The sequence below is a fragment of the Schistosoma haematobium genome, chromosome ZW, assembly GCF_000699445.3.
Source record: "Schistosoma haematobium chromosome ZW, whole genome shotgun sequence".
Lineage (NCBI taxonomy): Eukaryota > Metazoa > Platyhelminthes > Trematoda > Strigeidida > Schistosomatidae > Schistosoma > Schistosoma haematobium.
In genome coordinates, this window is record NC_067195.1 from 3,891,804 (window position 1) to 3,910,974 (window position 19,171).

The 19,171-nt window shown below is 36.5% G+C and overlaps 1 protein-coding gene across 1 annotated transcript in view; it reads left to right on the plus strand.

The window, feature by feature from the left end:
- Positions 1 to 17,981, plus strand: part of MS3_00002610 (uncharacterized protein) — a 42,203-nt gene extending 24,222 nt beyond the window's left edge. Inside the window, exons 9-13 of the mRNA XM_051210210.1 lie at positions 370 to 534; positions 2,207 to 2,551; positions 5,846 to 6,058; positions 13,394 to 13,597; positions 16,283 to 17,981. Of these exons, the coding sequence (XP_051070181.1) occupies positions 370 to 534; positions 2,207 to 2,551; positions 5,846 to 6,058; positions 13,394 to 13,597; positions 16,283 to 16,657 (1,302 nt within the window). The 3' untranslated portion in view covers positions 16,658 to 17,981. The remainder of the gene's footprint in view (positions 1 to 369; positions 535 to 2,206; positions 2,552 to 5,845; positions 6,059 to 13,393; positions 13,598 to 16,282) is intronic.
- The last annotated feature ends 1,190 nt before the right edge of the window (positions 17,982 to 19,171 follow it).

Consider the following 19,171-nt stretch of genomic DNA (forward strand, 5'->3'; position numbering starts at 1 on the left):
ATCAAATTTCAGTCAAATTATCATCCAGTAGCTGAGTGGATAACGCGATGGCGTTTGAAGCGAACGGTACTCGGTTCGAGTCCCAGCCAGAGTGAACATCAACTCTGAGATGCAGGTACATCCAGCTGACGAGTCCCAAATAGGACGAAACGCGCGTCCTGAATTCCACTGCTAGCCACTATCCATCATTGCTTACAAATAGCTTGTGAATTAAGGTAATATCGAGGCATACGCACAGTATACACATATGCCGATAACAGACTGATCAATTGCAGTTTTAAACCTCAATAGGAAGATACAAGCCAAACAATACCAAGTGAATTCTAATTCAATCTAACCTTTATTTTTTTATTTGTTTACAAATTTTAGCGCCATACATTGGCTGGTGAATTACTTTTAAGTATTGATAAAATACATAAAGCTATTGATGCATTTATTGCTGGTGAGAATTGGTCAAAGGCTAAATGTGTAGCACGTGAACTAGAGCCACGTTTAGAAGCATATGTTGAAGCAAAATATAAAGAAGCATTAAAAGTAAGTTATTCTCTCTATCATAGTTCAAATAATATTGTTTGGTTTCGATATTTAACTCCGACTGCCTCGACGTGCTATGTTCAGTGGTGTAAGAGTAGGTTGGAAGAAAACTAGGGGCGGCCAGACCAAAACATGGCACAAATCCATGAAGTCACTGACAAGTGGACTAAGTCATGGTGCTAGGTGTAGACTACCTGGTTGGAGACCGCGAGATGATAGCAACCGATGGTTGGAGACTTTTAATGACATGGCTCAAAATCGTTTGCAATGGTGTGCGCCGGTGCATCCACTCTTTGTGTTCTCCCAAATTCTAATCTTTTGAATCCTCCATGTCCCTTTTTCCCTCTTTCCAAATTTATTTCACTGGATTATACTCTTTAAATAACATCTTCAAACACTAATCTTTGCGATTACTGCTTATACTTTTACTATCTCTACCACTACGGGATTTGAATCGAGAACTGCATCTCTCTGCTAATGTGGTATGGCAACTCGAATTGATGTACGTACGTACGAAGTTCTACGTTGTTACTGACTGACTGATATTTAACTAAATTGAAGGTTGTAGATATTAGTTAGAATTCATAATGTATGTAACCCATCAAACCAGACAAATTCGAAGGAAGAACACTTCTCTGTAACCAATGTTGTGTTCATTGATCTTAAATAGTGATCCGAATTTGACGATCAAAATGAATCTTGTTTCAAGTTATGAAACATTGTACTGAATTTTATTGGATAATGATCATATTTAATAAATGATTTAACTTATTGAATGACTATTTCTCTCTTGATAGACCTACTGCTGGTGAGTTATTTTCAATAATATAAGTAGGTCAAACGAAGTTCGGGTCCTAGAGTGAATATCAACATTAAGATGCATGTACATCCAGCTGAAAAATCCAAAATAGAACGAAGTGCGCATCCTGGATTTCACTGCTAGCCATCATTCAGCTCTATGTACACTCCTTGTGACTTAATAGCAATATCGAGACAATCCACACAGGATGCATATATGCCAGTAAGAGACTGATCAATTGGGAAAATCTAAACAATCAATTTATATGAATAGTTCAAACTAGTTTATGTAAAAGTACAGAATATAAACTTTTCATCTCATTTTGTATATACTTAATACAAAAGAAGATCGCACAATGATTTAGACATTAAAGAAGAGTGATTATTATTTAGTTGTTATTATAACCTATAGATTTTTACATTTCTTTCTCTAATCTATTAAGAGAACCGCTCATATTTCTGATCCAAGAGGGAATTCTCGGAATTATAGTAAGAAGCCGTGACCAGTGGAGCTAATCCATATCGGGTAGAGACAGGTATCTACCTCAGCACAATGGAAGTTGGTTGCGGAATTCCGTAGACTGGTTGATGCTAGACAATATCACCATCGGATGCCGGCCGACTCAGTGGTCCAGTAGGTTAAGCGCTCGCGCGCGAGACCGAAGGCGCTAGGTTCGAATCCCGCGAGCGGGATCGTGGATGCGTACTGCTGAGGAGTCCCACAGTAGGACGAAACGGTCATCCAGTGCTTCCAGGTTTTCAGTAGCGGTCTAACATCAATCGGTTCGTGATCTCAATCAAAAACTTAATAATCCCCACAACCCCTATACTAGTAAATATTTATAACCTTTTCATGCCTCTTTCTTTTATACAGATAAAGGGACAAGCTGATACATTAGCTAGTGTTGACATAAATTCAGCTTTAGATATGTATGCAGAACAAGGTAAATGGGAAAAGTGTTTATCTACAGTGGAACAATTATTAAATGAAGCAAAACAAAACGTTAATGGTCACAGTATGAAGGGTAATGGAAATAACACTAATACATTGTCATCATCAAATGTTTTAAAAGAATATCAACGTTTACATAAATATGTTGCTGTGTATGCAGCTAATTTAATTAAAGATTCACGTGTTTACGATGCTATGTTATTATATAAAAAATATGGTACACCAGCATATAAGCAAAATTTCAATATTTATAAACGTATATTTCAAGTAAGTCAATTAAATACAATCATAATTCATAATGAAAAGATAAGTTAAACATTTGAAAATGAAATGATTTAGTAAAATAGAAATTGGATGTTGACTCAGTGGTCTAGAGATCAAGCATACTCTCAGAGATCATGGGTTTGAGTTCCGAGTGAGAGGTAGTAGATGCACACTACTGAGGAGTCCTATACTAGGTAGGACGAAATGGTCTTCCAGTGCTTCTAGGTTTTCAATGATGATCTAGCTTAAATTGACTCATGAATTCAACTATTAAAATAAATTAGTTCGAAAGTCTAACTTTAATTGATTCATAACAGTATCTTCAGTAAAACTGATTGCATCATTTCTAATATGATTCTAATTCATCAGTTATAACTTGTCAATGAAACGTTGACAATTCATCTCGAAGATAATTACTAGTGTAAAGATGTAAACGTTTACTGTTTAGGAGATGATAAACCATTTTATATTGCTTTTCGGTTCTTAGGTTGATGTTGATTCATGACATAAATAATCTTCATATTTTATACGTTGTTTATTTTCACAAGTTGAAATCATGAGTCAGTTGAAGCTAGACCACTATGGAAAACCTGGAAGCACTGGACGGCCTTTTCGTTCTAGTATGGGACTCCTCAGCAGTGCACATCCACGATTTGAAATGAAGAACTTAAGTTAAATACCTAATTTGAGATTAGGAATTACTGAAATGGGTGAGATTATAATTTATGGACGACTTTTTAGGGACAACGCTAAAGTGACCTTGACAGTGTCTACCTACTTACTAGAGCTAAATGAGGGTTATAAAGCAGTTTAAACAATAAGGATTATGATTTACAGTTGATGGCTAGGGTTAGGAATTAGATTTAAGGCTTTTCATCACGAACTGACATAAGCTATAATGCCAAGACCCTATTTAGCCAAAATGGGTGAGTGAATTTCGGAGCTGAAATCCAAGATCTGTTATTGTAAATCTGATTAGTTCGTTCATAAATTATGTTCTCGCTCTGAAATGTTTCTTTTTATGATGATGAGAGCAATTCATTTTAATTTGGATTTTAAGTTATTCAGTTTGTTGATTGGGAGTGAGAAGAAATTTTGGTTGGTTCAGAAAGTAAACTGTATTGAATGATAGTTGACTTGTAGTAGGTATGATAGGTTCAATTTATAACATTTGACAAATCTAAGTAGACAAGCAGAAAATACTATATCTGACTAGGGTTGGTTTGTTGCTAAAAGCTGAGTGAAAGTATCTACATCTCATATGGATTTTACGGGTAATCTGATTGATGTAAACAGGAACGTATAGGTGAACGTTTTAACCATGTGTTAAATCCACTCACTCACAGTAGCTCGCACACAGTTGAATATAATTAATAATATAGCCTTGATGGGTTTTGTCCCAACCGCTGTTGCTACCTTGACGTGGTGATCGGGCTTGCTTATCGTGATGAACCAATAGAGCTATACTGGCTGGAGCAATCGTTCTTCAAGGTCCTACCATACCAGACAGGTCGGTTGAAGAGCGGTAACAATAAAAGTAGCAAGCCCAAGGTCCGAGGGCGAAGTCGTACTGCTGATTGTACAGAGGTGTGACGGTAGTAAGGTGTTTCCTTTAGACAACCAGCATAACAGAGATGCTGCTTTCCCACAAGGAGGGGTGGGGTTAGAAAAGGTCGACCCTAAAAATGCACACCTCGCCTTATCCCACGGATATCCGTCTTGGGCGGTAAGGTTTCAACATGTACGGAGCTAACACGAAAATTACTCACAGAAAGGTCGTGTGTGACTGACCTCAAGCAGTTGTCCCTTTGGCACTGCGGTCACGTTCTCAAGTCATCAAGACCACCTTTAATCCAATTTATTTTTCAGATACCTCTAGAATAACCCTTCTATGGTGTGGATAACCGGGAAGTGATAACCGCCTTCATACCTCTAATAGCACTCAAGACCACTGTATTCATAGATGGATTTTGTAGTTCATTCACTTTTATTGGGCATATCATTTTGTAGTTATGAAGATGTATAGTTAAATTAAAGCTGAAATATGGCAGTTTATTCAGTCTTAGAGTCGGTGTATTGATGTAAATTTATAGCAACTTGGTTCAAAATTAAATGGTCTGAAGTCTTAAATTTTCTGTGAACTAACTGATAAAATTCTATTCAAAAATCCATCAATCTGAGAAGGGGTTTCATATTGTTTTTTAGTAATAAACACAAATAACATCCAAATGTGTTTATTCACTTGACCAAACTAGGGCGCTTTGATAAGACTCATCCTACATATATATGTAGATTCAAGGGTTGGTTTTCATGAACTTGAGTGTAGAACAGCTTTTAGTGACCCGGGATCTGACTCCCGTTAGATCGTATGGTTGATTATTATATCCTCGTATAAAATCATGAACTTAACTCGCATTAGTGTATAACAGAATTAACTAAGTTAAATACGAGAATGTATGTTTGAATACTTATATTCTGTACATTCGTTGATCACAACAGACGATCGGAGAATCGCAGCGAATAAGGCAAAGAAGAGAGAGCGAAGTAACAAAAGGATGTGCAGTGGAGAAGGCATGCGAGCCAACTCCATTTAATCAAGCGTCAGTCAATATTTATAGCCAGATACAAATAAGCTACAGATATGCGTTGAGTAGGGTAAGAAGTGTACACATATAAACAAGCTATTCAAACGATCAATTAGGGATTTTAGTTCAAGTCAAACGTTGTTATCTTGAAGACATTCAAGAAATTATTTATTGAGGAACTGATAATATAATTATTTTATTTTTCGATATTACTCTGATAATTACTTACTCCTGGATAACACACTAGCCTTGATCGTGAGAAAAGACTATATCGGTAAATAAATCCCTAAAACAAATAGCCTTGTAAGTCTTCGACGTTGGATACTGACCACATTAGTTTTAATGGACTCACCTAGCTGAAGGCGCTCGGTCATGCATCCGCATCGAATCACGGTTGGTAACGCCGTGCTCAACAACCCCTGCAATCACTATCCAGATTAGATCAGTCGATCCTCGATATATTGATAGCCTATCAAATATATCTTTGAACCTCCTCGCTTCTGTCTTTTGATTTCACTTGGTGGGCACGATTCATAATGGAAGGTTATACTGGTTAAAGCGTTGTCAAACTTCAAATACCTGTGGCATCTTCAAGACATTATTTAACTTACCTTTTAATAGTGATTAATTATCAAATATAATAAAGATCACCAAAAACTTACTACGGATAATAATTATGATCTATTCTACACGAATAACGTCTTTTTTTTAGGGCATAACAAGTCAACGTGGTCTATACGGATCAGATGCTTATCCAACATGGTCAACTTTACGTGATATTTTATTTGATTTAAATCAAAATCTTAAACAAACCAAATCTGATATACAACCAGAAATTATAAAATTATTTGATCGTATGCTTTTAGTGACACATTATTATGCTATTCGTTCAGCTTTATTATCAACGCAACAAGATGTTAAAGAGGTAAGTTTTGAATTCGACTAATTAATGTTTATATTAAGATTTGTATACCTATGATCATGTTTTCTCATGGTTGATTGGTTTTCATTTTTGGAAATGAATTGTAAATTATCAGTATAAGGTTATGAAGATTGTTAAGTTTAGATTGATATCATGAATAATGGATCAATATTAGACCATTATTAAAAGCCTGGAAGCATTTGAAGGCTATTTCATCCTAGTACGGGACTACTCAGCAGTGTGTATTCACGGTCCCACACATTGGACTTGAACTCAGGACCTCCAGTTCCGTGCTTGAATACATAAACTTCTAGACCACTGGGTTTGAGTCCCGAGTGTGGGGTCGTAGATATGCACTGTTGAGGTGTCCCATGCTAGGATGAAACGGCCTCCCAGTGTTTCCAGGTTTTCAGTGGTGATCTACCATTGATTCATTCATGAATTGTAAATGTCTGCTTTTAAAATGATTGGATAATATTATTTAAAATTTAATTAATCTTCATTAAAGTTTGTTTAAATGTATAATATTTAAATAACTTGTCAACATTTAACTCATCAACAAAAATATTTCTGCGTAATTCATCAACTTACTACTTATTATTTAATTCAATATTGAAACTATAAACTTCTCAACTAATGAAAATTTGATTTAGAAACTTTAAAATCATTTTCAAATACTGTTATCACTTGTGCCCTGTGTCCTATTAATGTATAACGTAATGATACCGCCAATTAGAGAACAGTGAATTATCGATCGGACCAATGACGCATTAAACACGTACGAGCAGTCTAGTGTACTTATCGGTCATGCTTCCTGCCTAGTCCCACCAGTTAAGTCCACAACACCAATCTCAACCTCTCCGATATGAATCATGTATTTCAAACACACTGAGTTTATATACAAACCAGACAGACTACATCGTACCATAAAATAGGAAACAACATTAGTACAAGAATTAGCCAAATATGGCTGTGAATGTAGGAGGTAGTAATGGATAGACGGGGCATAACTCATGAATCGTAAATCGTATAATATTAGTTCATAGGTCAAACTGTAGCTCATAATAAGAGGAACACGAATATGCATAGTTCAGTAACTAAACACCTATACAATAAAAATATACGTATAGTATTGATCCATAAATGGATCCCAACAGTTACCATTCATTATTCTCATCGAGATATAACAAATACCTAACTAACTGACTAAAGTGGTTCAATATTGATATTTCATCATCTTGTTGAAATACAATGTTTATTTATTTGTTACTTCGTTTATTTCATTTTATTGTTGATTCTCATTTCTTTGCAATGAACAGTATATCTTCACAATTGATTGATCACTGGGTGGTGATCAATCTCATGCTTGTCTAGTCCCTATTAGTGCAGATCGAATGCTATCGATCATGTTGCAATGTGGCCACCAGTCTAGGTGACTCGACACTGCGGGCACTATGTATTGAGATTAGATGGTGGTTGGAGGTAGTCAACAGGAAACCCTGGACCCGGGTTTCGTGCTACTTGGCACTCGTCAGCAAGGTGTACCTGTAATCTTGAGGGAGGAGGTTAGGTTACGGCTCGGATAGCTCAGTGGTAACGTCTCTGACTGTGAAGCTGGGTGACACGAGATCGAATCCGCCAGGGAGCACCAGTTCCCTCAAGATTATAGGTACACCTTGCTGACGAGTGCCAAGTAGCACGAAACCCGGGTCCAGGGTTTCCTGTTGACTACCTCCAACCACCATCTAATCTCAATACATAGTGCCCGCAGTGTCGAGTCACCTAGACTGGTGGCCACATTGCAACATGATCGATAGCATTCGATCTGCACTAATAGGGACTAGACAAGCATGAGATTGATCACCACCCAGTGATCATCAACCGTAACTCATAATTATAATTCTTCATATAGGTTTATAACCCTTGTTCGGTCCTAGTTATTAGGTGAACAATCTCAAGGTTAGTCTAGCGTCACTCAAAGATCATCCACAAATTATAGTCTCACCGGGATGTTCAATGAATAATTTACAACGTGTTAAAAATATATACTGGAAATTCGAGAAAAAATTATTTATGTTTTTGTCAACATAACCGTTTTAAAATGTAATCGACTGAGATGATATCACTTTGGATTATGAAGTCACTAACTTCTAGACTGAGCCATGTTGGCAGATGCAGACTACTTGGTTGGGGTCCGCGTGACTATCGTAACCAATGGTTGGAGACTCTTGATGACATGCTCAGAATCGATCACAATGGCGTCGGTGTATACACTCTCTGTCTTCCCTTAAAATTGCTTCATATCTTTCTTTCTATGAACTAATTCTTTCTTCCTGTACTATATCCTTATTGCAGTCTTCCTTTTATATATTACCACCACTGAATTAACTACTTTTATGAATACGGTGTCCATCTTCTTGTGTTAATGAAGTATGGCAACTTGGACCGATACATATATGTGCCTGGTCCTACGTTGTAGCTGACTGACTAACACTTTGGATTATGAATATGACATTTTGATTGGATATACTGTTTATCTTTCATAATAAATATTGTTATTTGTTATATGTTATATGTTAGTGTTATATTTTGCGATCTTAGCTAAAATATTAGTCAACCTAATCGCTAAAATTGAACCACCATCCTCAAAGACCTCTGGAGCCAATCCATCTGGACCAGCTGCCCTTCCTCGTTTCAGATTAACTATAGCCTTTTCAACTTCTGCAAGAGTTGGGGGACCTAATTCAATGTTCCATTTACACTGTCTGGGAATGGAGGGTAGTTGTAGAGTAGCTGGAGGCCAGCTGAACTGTTCTCTGAAATGTTCCGCCCATCGTTCTAAACGTCTGGACTAAGAGCAGATGAGGGTGTCGTCTTTTTCCGAAATAGTCTGACTTACACTTGACTTATTAATTCCAGTTTCTTTTATTAGTCTGTAGAGCTGTCTTGTGTTCCCTATAGTCGCCGCCTTTTCCATCTCTTTTGCTTTCGTTGCCCACCACTGCTCACGGTCGTTCCTTAGACTTTTGCCTAACCTAGATCTGATTTGTTTTCGCTCTCCATCGTGTTCAGAGCCTGATGGGATGAGTTTACGAGAATCCATCAGTGCAATAGACCTTGAAGAAATCCATTGGTTCTTTGTAACCCTGTGATTTAAATCACTGATAGATGTCACTGCTGACTGACTGACTGACTGTCTGACTGACTGACCGACTGACTTATTGTATTGTTAGCCAGAGTGGTGACCTATTTCACGCTTTTACTCCATAAACAATGAACAACAAAAAAGACCTTACGATTTATTAATCCCCGAGCTTATTTTAATCTAGTAACCAATCAGAAGACATATACAGGAAGCAAACTAGTTCTCTATGATACCTAATTCAATTATCATTCGAGATGCTTAGAACAACGCACTTGAAATGAGAAATCACAAATTAAGTACTATCATACTATAAGTGATAGAAGTCAAAGTAAATAGAGTATCATTAATTAACAAAAATTAGAGAATAGTAAAACATAACGACAGTCAATGGGTTCCTTTCGCCAACTTGCGTCATTTACGGAATAGGTGAGATATCCCCCTATCAACCAAAGGACGAGTTTACTGCGCAGCAGTTCGTTCCGTCCTACTTTATGGCAGTGAAACATGGCCGGTAAGAGTAGAGGATATTCGTAGGTTACTAGTATTCGACCATAGGTGTCTTCAAAACATTGCTCGTATATCCTGGGACCATCGAGTAAGTAATGCAGTTGTTAGGAAACGGGTACTAGGTAAGGATGGCAAATCAATCGAGGTAGTGAGACTTCATCAGTTGATATGGCTGGGACACGTGTTACGTATGACAAACCACCGACTGTCTCGATGTGCTATGTTCAATCGTATAGGAGTAGGTTGGAAGAAAGCTAGAGGCGGCCAAACCAAAACATGGCACAAGTCCATGAAGTCACTGACAAGTGGACTGAGTCATGTTGGTAGGTGTAGACTACCTGGTTGGGATCTGCGAGATGATAGCAACCGATGGTTAGAGACCCTGAATGACATGGCTCAAAACCTTTTGCAATGGCTCAGGTGCATTATTTCTTTGTGTTCCCCTGAATTCTAATCTTCTGAATTCTTCATGTCCCTTATTTTTTCGCTTTCCAAATTTATTTCACTGGATTATACTCCTTGAATAACATCTTCAAACCCTAATCTTTCCGATTACTGCTTATACTTTTACTACCTCTACCACTATGATAACTGAATTGACAATTGTATCTCTGTGCTAATGTGGTATGGCAACTCGAACTGATGTACATACGTACGTACGAAATTCTACGTTGTTACTGACTGACTGGTCAATAGGTTCACTGACAGCTTGCAATAATAAGAATATAAAAATGCAACAATAAAGCTATTTACTAACCATAACAATTTAAAAAATAGCTCCGACAGTTTCAACACTTCTAATATTCATTCCGTCAGTTAGTTTGATATGACACAAGACATGGATGCAGCTTTATTCATTATTATGTAACTTTTATCTCTATCCTTAATTATCCATTTTATTATCGGATAAATTGCTATCTACATTAAAATTATTTGTATATAAATGATAACACTGATCAACTGATATAGCTCTGTATTCCAAGTTCTATTCAGCTAAGATTTATTTTCATCGGTGTGTGATGGTAATGGATTCCTCTAAATGAATTATCCATTCAATCAGTTTGCTGATAGTATATATAAATGGACAAATGAAACTGTTCAGTACAAGATCTTATTGACTGAAATGCTTGATCTTTATCAACTGGGTCATATTTTGAAACTCTATTCTACCTACTTTGATTTGCTCAATTTTATGGTATTTTTGACCTTCATACAAATCAACTGTTACAACCAAATACATATAATCGGTTACCAAGCTATCTGAACACTGTGTTGTCAACTTTTGAGTAAGGTAAATATAAATAGTTCTGCGATCACAGTTATTGCGATTTATCTTTCGGTCAACTGGTATACAACTTTTCAGTTTCCAGTTATTTCGTTTCTCAGAAGGGATTTTGTGGAGATTTTAGAAATTTCAATAGTTGAGGCCAGATCACCATGGAAAACCTGAAAGCACTGGATGGCCATTTCGTCTTAGTATGGGCCTCCTCATTAGTGCGTATCCACGATCCCGTCCCGCGAGATTCGAACCTAAGACCAGTGGAGTCCAACCGGGCCTATTGTGAGATATTAGCTCACTGAAGACAATGGTGTACAGTGGCACAATTTCGTGGGTCCCAGCTCAGTGGTCAAATGGTTAAGCACTCGTACACCAGACTGATAGGTCCTGGGTTCGAACCTCGCGGGGCGGGATCGTGGATGCGAACTGCTGAGGAGTCCCATACTAAGACGAGATGGCCGTTCAGTGCGTCCAGGTCTAGCTTTAATTGACTCATAATTTCAATCAGTGAAATATATGTGATTTATCAACTCTATTAGACACAAAATTACAGGACTTGTTAATAAAATCTAACAATTATATAATAAATGCTTACTTTGCAAATTGCCCATCGATTGTCTCAAAATGACTCAGACTTCATTGTTCTTGCATTTCCATAAAAATTGCATTCTGTTTCCATTCTTTACTGATCGATCTCCTTGTTTCTCTGCTGCCAGACATTCTGTTCACGACTAACGTCATATACTACTTATGTCGATATAAGTAGCACACACCACGCTACCTATATTATTTAAAAACGGAAGTCATCTTGGAAATCGACATACTTATAAACATAGATGTGATTGAAGATGAATATGCGTATCATGATGTAGCGAAGATCCCAATAGGGTTAATAAGATCATAAAAAAGTTGTTTTATATAGACAAGTAAATTATGAGAGGGAACATCAAATTAGTGATTAAAATTCATAGTGTTAACAAACATTAGATGATTGTGTAATGCAGTAACTGAAAACAGATTAATGGTAACCAAGACTGATGTGATTGGTAGTTAGTCAATTCGAATCATTTGCTGTACCCAGATTCAAATGTATCTGTTAAAGCAGTTACATTAGTGAACAGAAAAGAAAGGCCTACGTCCGAATGAAAACTTATATTTCAAAAAGTCTAATGTTAAGGAGAGTAAAATCACTCAATAGTGCCATCTCGAGACATCTCCGTGGTACAGGACATTAGGTGGATACACTAAAATCTGTCAAGGTGATAAATAAACAATCGAATTCTAATCGTCTGAAATATGCTGAAGCTATAGCGATCAAACGTCTAAAACCAAATCGATGTTTCTAAAAAGAAACAGTAATAAAAATATTTCTTTGCCCTAGTTACATCATATCCTTCTTATTGAGCCATTGATTATTTCACCTTTATCCGAAGTTTGATTGCATCATTGTCATTTTTCTTCAATTCCTAACTGAATGATTTCAATTCATATCGTTCTCTATTATCATTAATCTGTTTTCAGTTATTTCATTACACAATCATCTAATGTTTGTTAACTTCATGAATTCTAAACACTAGTTCAATCTTCTGGAACTTTCCCTCCTAGACTTTATTTATCTGAAACAAACAACATTATTATGACCTTAATTCTATTGGGATATATTCATCACATCATGATTCACATAATCATCTATAATCACATCTGTGTTCATATGTATGTCAATGTTATATGCCGGTGAGAATAATGAATGGTAACCGTTGGGATCTATTTCTGAAATAATAGTATAGGTGTTTAGTAACTAAACTATGCATATTCGTGTTCCTCTTATTATGAGCTACAGTTTGACCTATGAACTAATATTATACGATTTACGATTCATGAGTTATGCCCCGTCTATCCATTACTACCTCCTACATTCACAGCCATATTTGGCTAATTCTTGTACTAATGTTGTTTCCTATTTTATGGTACGATGTAGTCTGTCTGGTTTGTATATAAACTCAGTATGTTTGAAATACATGATTCATATCAGAGAGGTTGAGATTGGTGTTGTGGACTTAACTGGTGGGACTAGGCAGGAAGCATGACCGATAAGTACACTAGACTGCTCGTACGTGTTTAATGCGTCATTGGTCCGATCGATAATTCACTGTTCTCTAATTGGCGGTATCATTACGTTATACATCAAACTGGCACACAGGCCACAAGTTATAACAGTCAATTTCCAAAATGACTTTGATTTTAACATATCATACGTAGTAAACAGCTGATGAATTCATATTACTCTGCACCAATCTTTGCTTTTCCTCTTCAAGATGAGAAAGAAAGTTGTGTATATGAAATTTTTTATTTTATATCTACGTAATATAGATTCTAACTTCTTAACTAAACTTCTTTTTTTATTCAGATCGTTACACAAATTAGTGTATCACTTCTTCGACATTCTGATATATTACCAGCTGATAAAGTATTCTACGAAGCTGGTATTGATTGTCGTCAAATTGGATGGAATAATATGGCTTTTGTATTTTTAAATCGTTATTTAGATTTAGTTGAAGCTATTGAAGATCCAGATAATTCGTCTAATACTTTAGACAGTTCAGATTTTCAAGTGAGTGTTATATGAATGTATATGTGTTGTGTAGTAATGTGTAAGATTTTCATAAGGATTTCAGTACTGATTTTAATACTGAACTGTATTTATCCAAATGTATCAGTGAATTTTGCGCCAAAATCGGAGACCGACTATCTTATACATGATTGGTTCGTCCATACATTATAGTCTCTCCACGTAAATTTTTTAATTGAGTCAATAAATTATATATATTCCCAGTAGTGTAGAATGGACACATGCTTTAATGTATGTCGTACCAATGAAATATAAAGAAATATTTCTGCATCATTGAAGTGATAGTACTTATTAATTGAGATCATGAACTGATTGATGTTAGACCACCATTGAAAACCTTGAGGCACTGGACGGCCGTTTCGTCCTATTAACACCGTTGGATGCTGGCTGGCGTAGTGATCTAGTAGGTTGAGTGCTCGCGCCCGAGACTGAAGGCCCTCAGTTTGAATCCCGTGAGTGTACACTGCTAAGGGAGTCTCACAGTAAAACGAAACGCCCGTTCAGTGCTTCAACGTTTTCAATGGTGATCTAACATCAATCGGTCTATGATCTCAATCAATAACTTAATAATCTCCACAACCCTATGCTGATGATAGTAATTCGTTAATGAATCTGTAGAGAACAATATGTCAAAAAGATTTTTTTTTGGTTGAGATTATGAATTAATTGATGTTAGACCACCGTTGGAAACCTGGAGGCACTGGACGGCCGTTTCGTCCTAGCATGGGACTCCTCAGCAGTGCGCATCCACGATACCGCACCTTGCGGGATTCGAACCCAGGACCTACTGGCTTCGCGCCTGAGCACTTAGCCATTAGACCACTGAGCCGGTATCCAATGGTGTTAGTGTCTAACATCAACCAATCCACGAAATTGCGCGACCAACTTCCATTGTACTGAGGTAGATACCTGTCTCTACCCGACACGGATTAGCTCCACTGGTCACGACTTCTCACTAGAACTCCGAGAATTCCCTCACGAAGCTAGTCACTAGTGAGCACATGTTCATTATCAGTATAATCTCAACCAAAAACTTAACAATCTCCACAACCCCCATACTGATAAAAAGATATTTGTCTACACTAGTACGATACCTAGTTTGACTTATTGATTTATAATAGTAAAACTTTAATTCATTTCATATGCTTAACTACCTTCATACAGAAAAACTAATTTTAGTATTGGTGATATAGATTATTCAATGCTTCTCATCCAAGTTAAGAAACTTTGTAGGTTCTGTTTTGTTTTTGTTGTTGTTGTTGATGATTATATTCAAAGTCGAGTATATGGACAAATTGAAATTAAACTGATTTTAGTAATATTATGATTTGTAGAAATGAGTTGATAGGTTTAAAACAAAATTTCAGGAGATTCTCTAATATGGTTGATCAATAGGAAGAAACAAGATTCTTCATTGTGCCCTATTTCACTCATGTTAAGGTTGATCAAGTCAAATCTGGTGAAGCCTATTGGATTTTTTGGATATGTTTCTCATTTCATAAGGCCCATAAACCCACTGAGTGGTTGTGATTTTGTTGGTCAATCAATGCCTATGGGTCTTAGCGTTAGGAAGTTGCACCAGAGGTAATTATACGTTACACGCATACTAGTAACACACGAAATTTCGCTCATACAACCCATAGGATACATATTCATTCACCTAGGAAGGCAGATGATCCCCAGTTTACAATAGAATGGTAGATTTGTCCAATATCTGTCGACCATCAGAATTAGCTAGCAAAGTTATCTTCACTATCCAGCAGTGCCACCTATAGGACTTTGAGTCGAATTTTTCTGTCAAATAAGAACAATAACGAGGGTGAAGTGCATGAATCTAGCATACAACTCTATTTGCTGTTTATTATTTTATTCCTCATTATCTGACTCCTTTGTGATCAGACGATACTAATTTTGATGTTATGTATATCCTATCGTATTTGTTCTATTAACCTGACACGTTCAGAACAAAGGTGTATATCAAAAGCCTCAGACAAAAGTGATTTTGATACATATATATTTAAAACATCCGTTCATGCAAACAGACGATGAGAGTTGTGAACTGTAGAAGACAAACAAGTGTACACTGTTTAAATGAAATATAACTCAACGTTTCTAGGAAAAGAAGACACGTAAGTGCTACCATATATACATACTCAAAGTTATATATATAGATGATAGAATGACTGGGAAGACGGGAATACTTTATGTGTCCAAACAGCAAGATAAATCGCATAGGTCTGTAACTAAACGGAGACTCGTACACTTTTAATGCATATTACTGTTTATTAATCGATTATATATTTATGGAATTTTAATAAATTTCATTTTTCTATCTAATTCTTATTTCAATGGTTAAGATCATGAGTCAGTTGAAGCTAGACCACCATGGAAAACCTGGAAGCACTGGATGGCCGTTTCGTCCTATTGCCGGACTTCTCAGCAGTGCGCAACCACGACCTCGCTCCCTGTGAGATTCGAACCCAAGACCTACTGGTTTCGCGCACGAGCACTTAACCACTAGACCACAATAGGACGAAACGGTCGTCCAGTGCTTCCAGATTTTCCATAGTGGTCTAGCTTCAACTGACTCATGATCTTAACCATTGAAATTACTATAATATCCATAAAACCCATCTGATAATAATTCTTATTTGTATATTCATTCAGGGTACTGATATACCTATGGAAGTTCCTATTCCAGAACATCTTTATACAACACATAAAGAACATGAATCAATACGTGAATGGATATTAGCTATATCAATGGATCATAAATTTGATCAAACATTACCAAAAGATGAAAGAGGTGTTTATATAGCTTCATTAAATTCACCTAATATTGGTTTATCTTCATTACCATGTATTATTACAGGTTATCCAATACTTAGAAATGGTATTATATTTGAACCATCTAAAAGAGCTGCTATTCAAACAAATTGGAATAAATTTTTGTATATAATAAAAATGAATAAAACATTTGAATGTTTAAATGTAAAAGAATTCATTGAACAATGGTGTGGTACACCTACATATAATAAATGAAATGTAATATAATAGAAAAGAAATACTTCAAATACTTGTTTCCCTTTCATTCCTATTACTTACTTACTTACTTACTTACGCCTGTTACTCCTATAATGAAGCATAGTCCGCCGACCAGCATTCACCAACCCACTCTATCCTCCACCTTCTTTTCTAGTTTCATCCAATTCTTGTTCATTTTTTTCATGTCTATCTTCGTTTTCCGGCGTAATGTGTTCCTTGATTTTCCTCTTTTCCTTTGGTCTTGAGGATTCCGTGTGAGGGTTTGTCTTGTGATGTAGTTGGGTGTTTTCCTCAATGTGTGTTCTATCCACCTCCAGCAATTCTTCCTCATTTCTTATTTATTAAATGGATATGGTTCATTATGTAGGCGAAATTATAATTTATGGATAGATCAATCAGATTTACAAGAACAGGTCTTGGATTTCAGCCCCCGAAATTTCATTCACCCATTTTGGTTAAATAAAGTTTTGGCATTATAAAGCTGATGTCAATTCGTGATGAAACTACCTTAAATCTAATTCCTAATCTTAACAATCAACTGTAAATCATATAATCCTTATTCTTTAAACTGTTTTATATAACCCTCGTTTAGCCCTAGTAAGTAAGTAGGTAAACACTCACAAGATCATTTTAGCGTTGTCATTCAAAAGTCGTTCATAAATTATAGTCTCATTCATTATGTAAGCTATTTTCAAACAATTGCTTCTTTATGTATGTTCAGGTTTATTTTTCTTCTAAATGATTACATTTCTGAAAATAGATGTAATGCGAATATACTTTAGGTAACCCCGTAATATTTTAATGAACCCTAAATTTGAAATTCGATTCATCCGGTTTATAAAAAAGTGGTAGATTTGTCCGATATCTATCGACCATCAGAATTACCCAGCAAAGTTATCTTCACTATCCAGCAGTGCCACCTATAGGACTTTGAGTCGAATTTTTCTGTCAAATAAGAACACTAATGAGAGTGGAGTGAATGGATCTAGCATACAATTCTATTTGCTGTTTATTATTTTATTCCTCATTATCTGACTTCTTTGTGACCAGACAATACTGATTCTGATGTTATATATAACCTATTGTATGTGTTCTATTAACCTGACACGTTCAGAACAAAGGTGTATATCAAAAGTTGCATACATAAAAGTGATTTTGTTTATGTAAGCTATTTTCAAACAAGATTACATTTTTAAATAACAGATAGATAACAAATAGAAACAGAATTGTGTTTCGATTTCCAATCTCTTAGATTGAATTTTTTCTTTCTTTTCAACTAAGATTTTCACTGATTTACCATTGTTCAATCATCAAGTTTGAGTATTATTATGTAACAAATAAATTGGATTTGTATAATTGTGATTAATTGTTCTACTGCTCGAAATTGACTAGAATGCCTTCAAATGCCTTGGTATAGCCGAGGGTGGAGATAGTCAACTCTCCGTCTCGAAACACTCTCACACGGTTATGCATATACATCCACTTCCAAAGAAGTCCTACTCGCTGCCTTCTCGTGGTGAGGGTGTTGTTTACGAAATTGAGAGGATGAAAAGCATATTTCCGGAACTATAACCGGGTTGGTGGATACTGAGGGTCCACCTAGGGGAGTTGAAAACCCTAAAAAAGGGTAGCAATCTTCTTGTGATAACCACAAACAAATCAACTCGACTAATTGTTTGAAATATTTGTATCTATAATCACGTGACGCTTAAGTAGAACTCGTCAAAAGCAAACTCAGGAAAATCGCGATGATTTCACACGTGAACGTGCATGTATGGACTGAATATTCACTTTTCATGAGATCTTGGAACACAGGCACACATACCGGCGGACAATTTCATGGACGCAAGGAAGCATCTGACCTTGTCGACCGAGAGGTTTTGTGACCGAGTTTGTCTCTGAAAGGTATACCAAAGAAGTACACTAACCTTGTGGAAGTTCTCTACTCAAACACTACTGGTCGAATAAGAGCTTATGACGAAGTTCACAAGAGTTGTGTACTTCAGTCAGAACAACGTAGAACTTCGTACGTAAGTACATCAGTTCGAGTTGCCACACCATGTTAGCACAGAGATGCAGTTGTCAATTCAAATCTCGTAGTAGTAGTAGTAGTAGAGGTGGTAAGAGTATAAGCAGTAATCGCAAAGATTAGGCTTTGAAGATGTTATTCAAGGAGTATAATCCAGTGAAATAAATTTGGAAAGAGAAAAAAAGGGACATGGAGGATTCAAAAGATTAGAATTTGGGAGAACACAAAGAGTGGATGCACCGGCGCACACCATTGCAAACGATTTTGAGCCATGTCATTCAGGGTCTCTAACCATCGGTTGCTATCATCTCGAGGTCCCCAACCAGGTAGTCTACACCTACCAACATGACTCAGACCACTTGTCAGTGACTTCATGGATTTGTGCCATGTTCTGGTCTGGTCACCCCTAGCTTTCCTTCAACCTACTCCTATACCATTGAGCATCGCACTTCGAAGCAGTCGGCGGTTGAGCATACGTAATA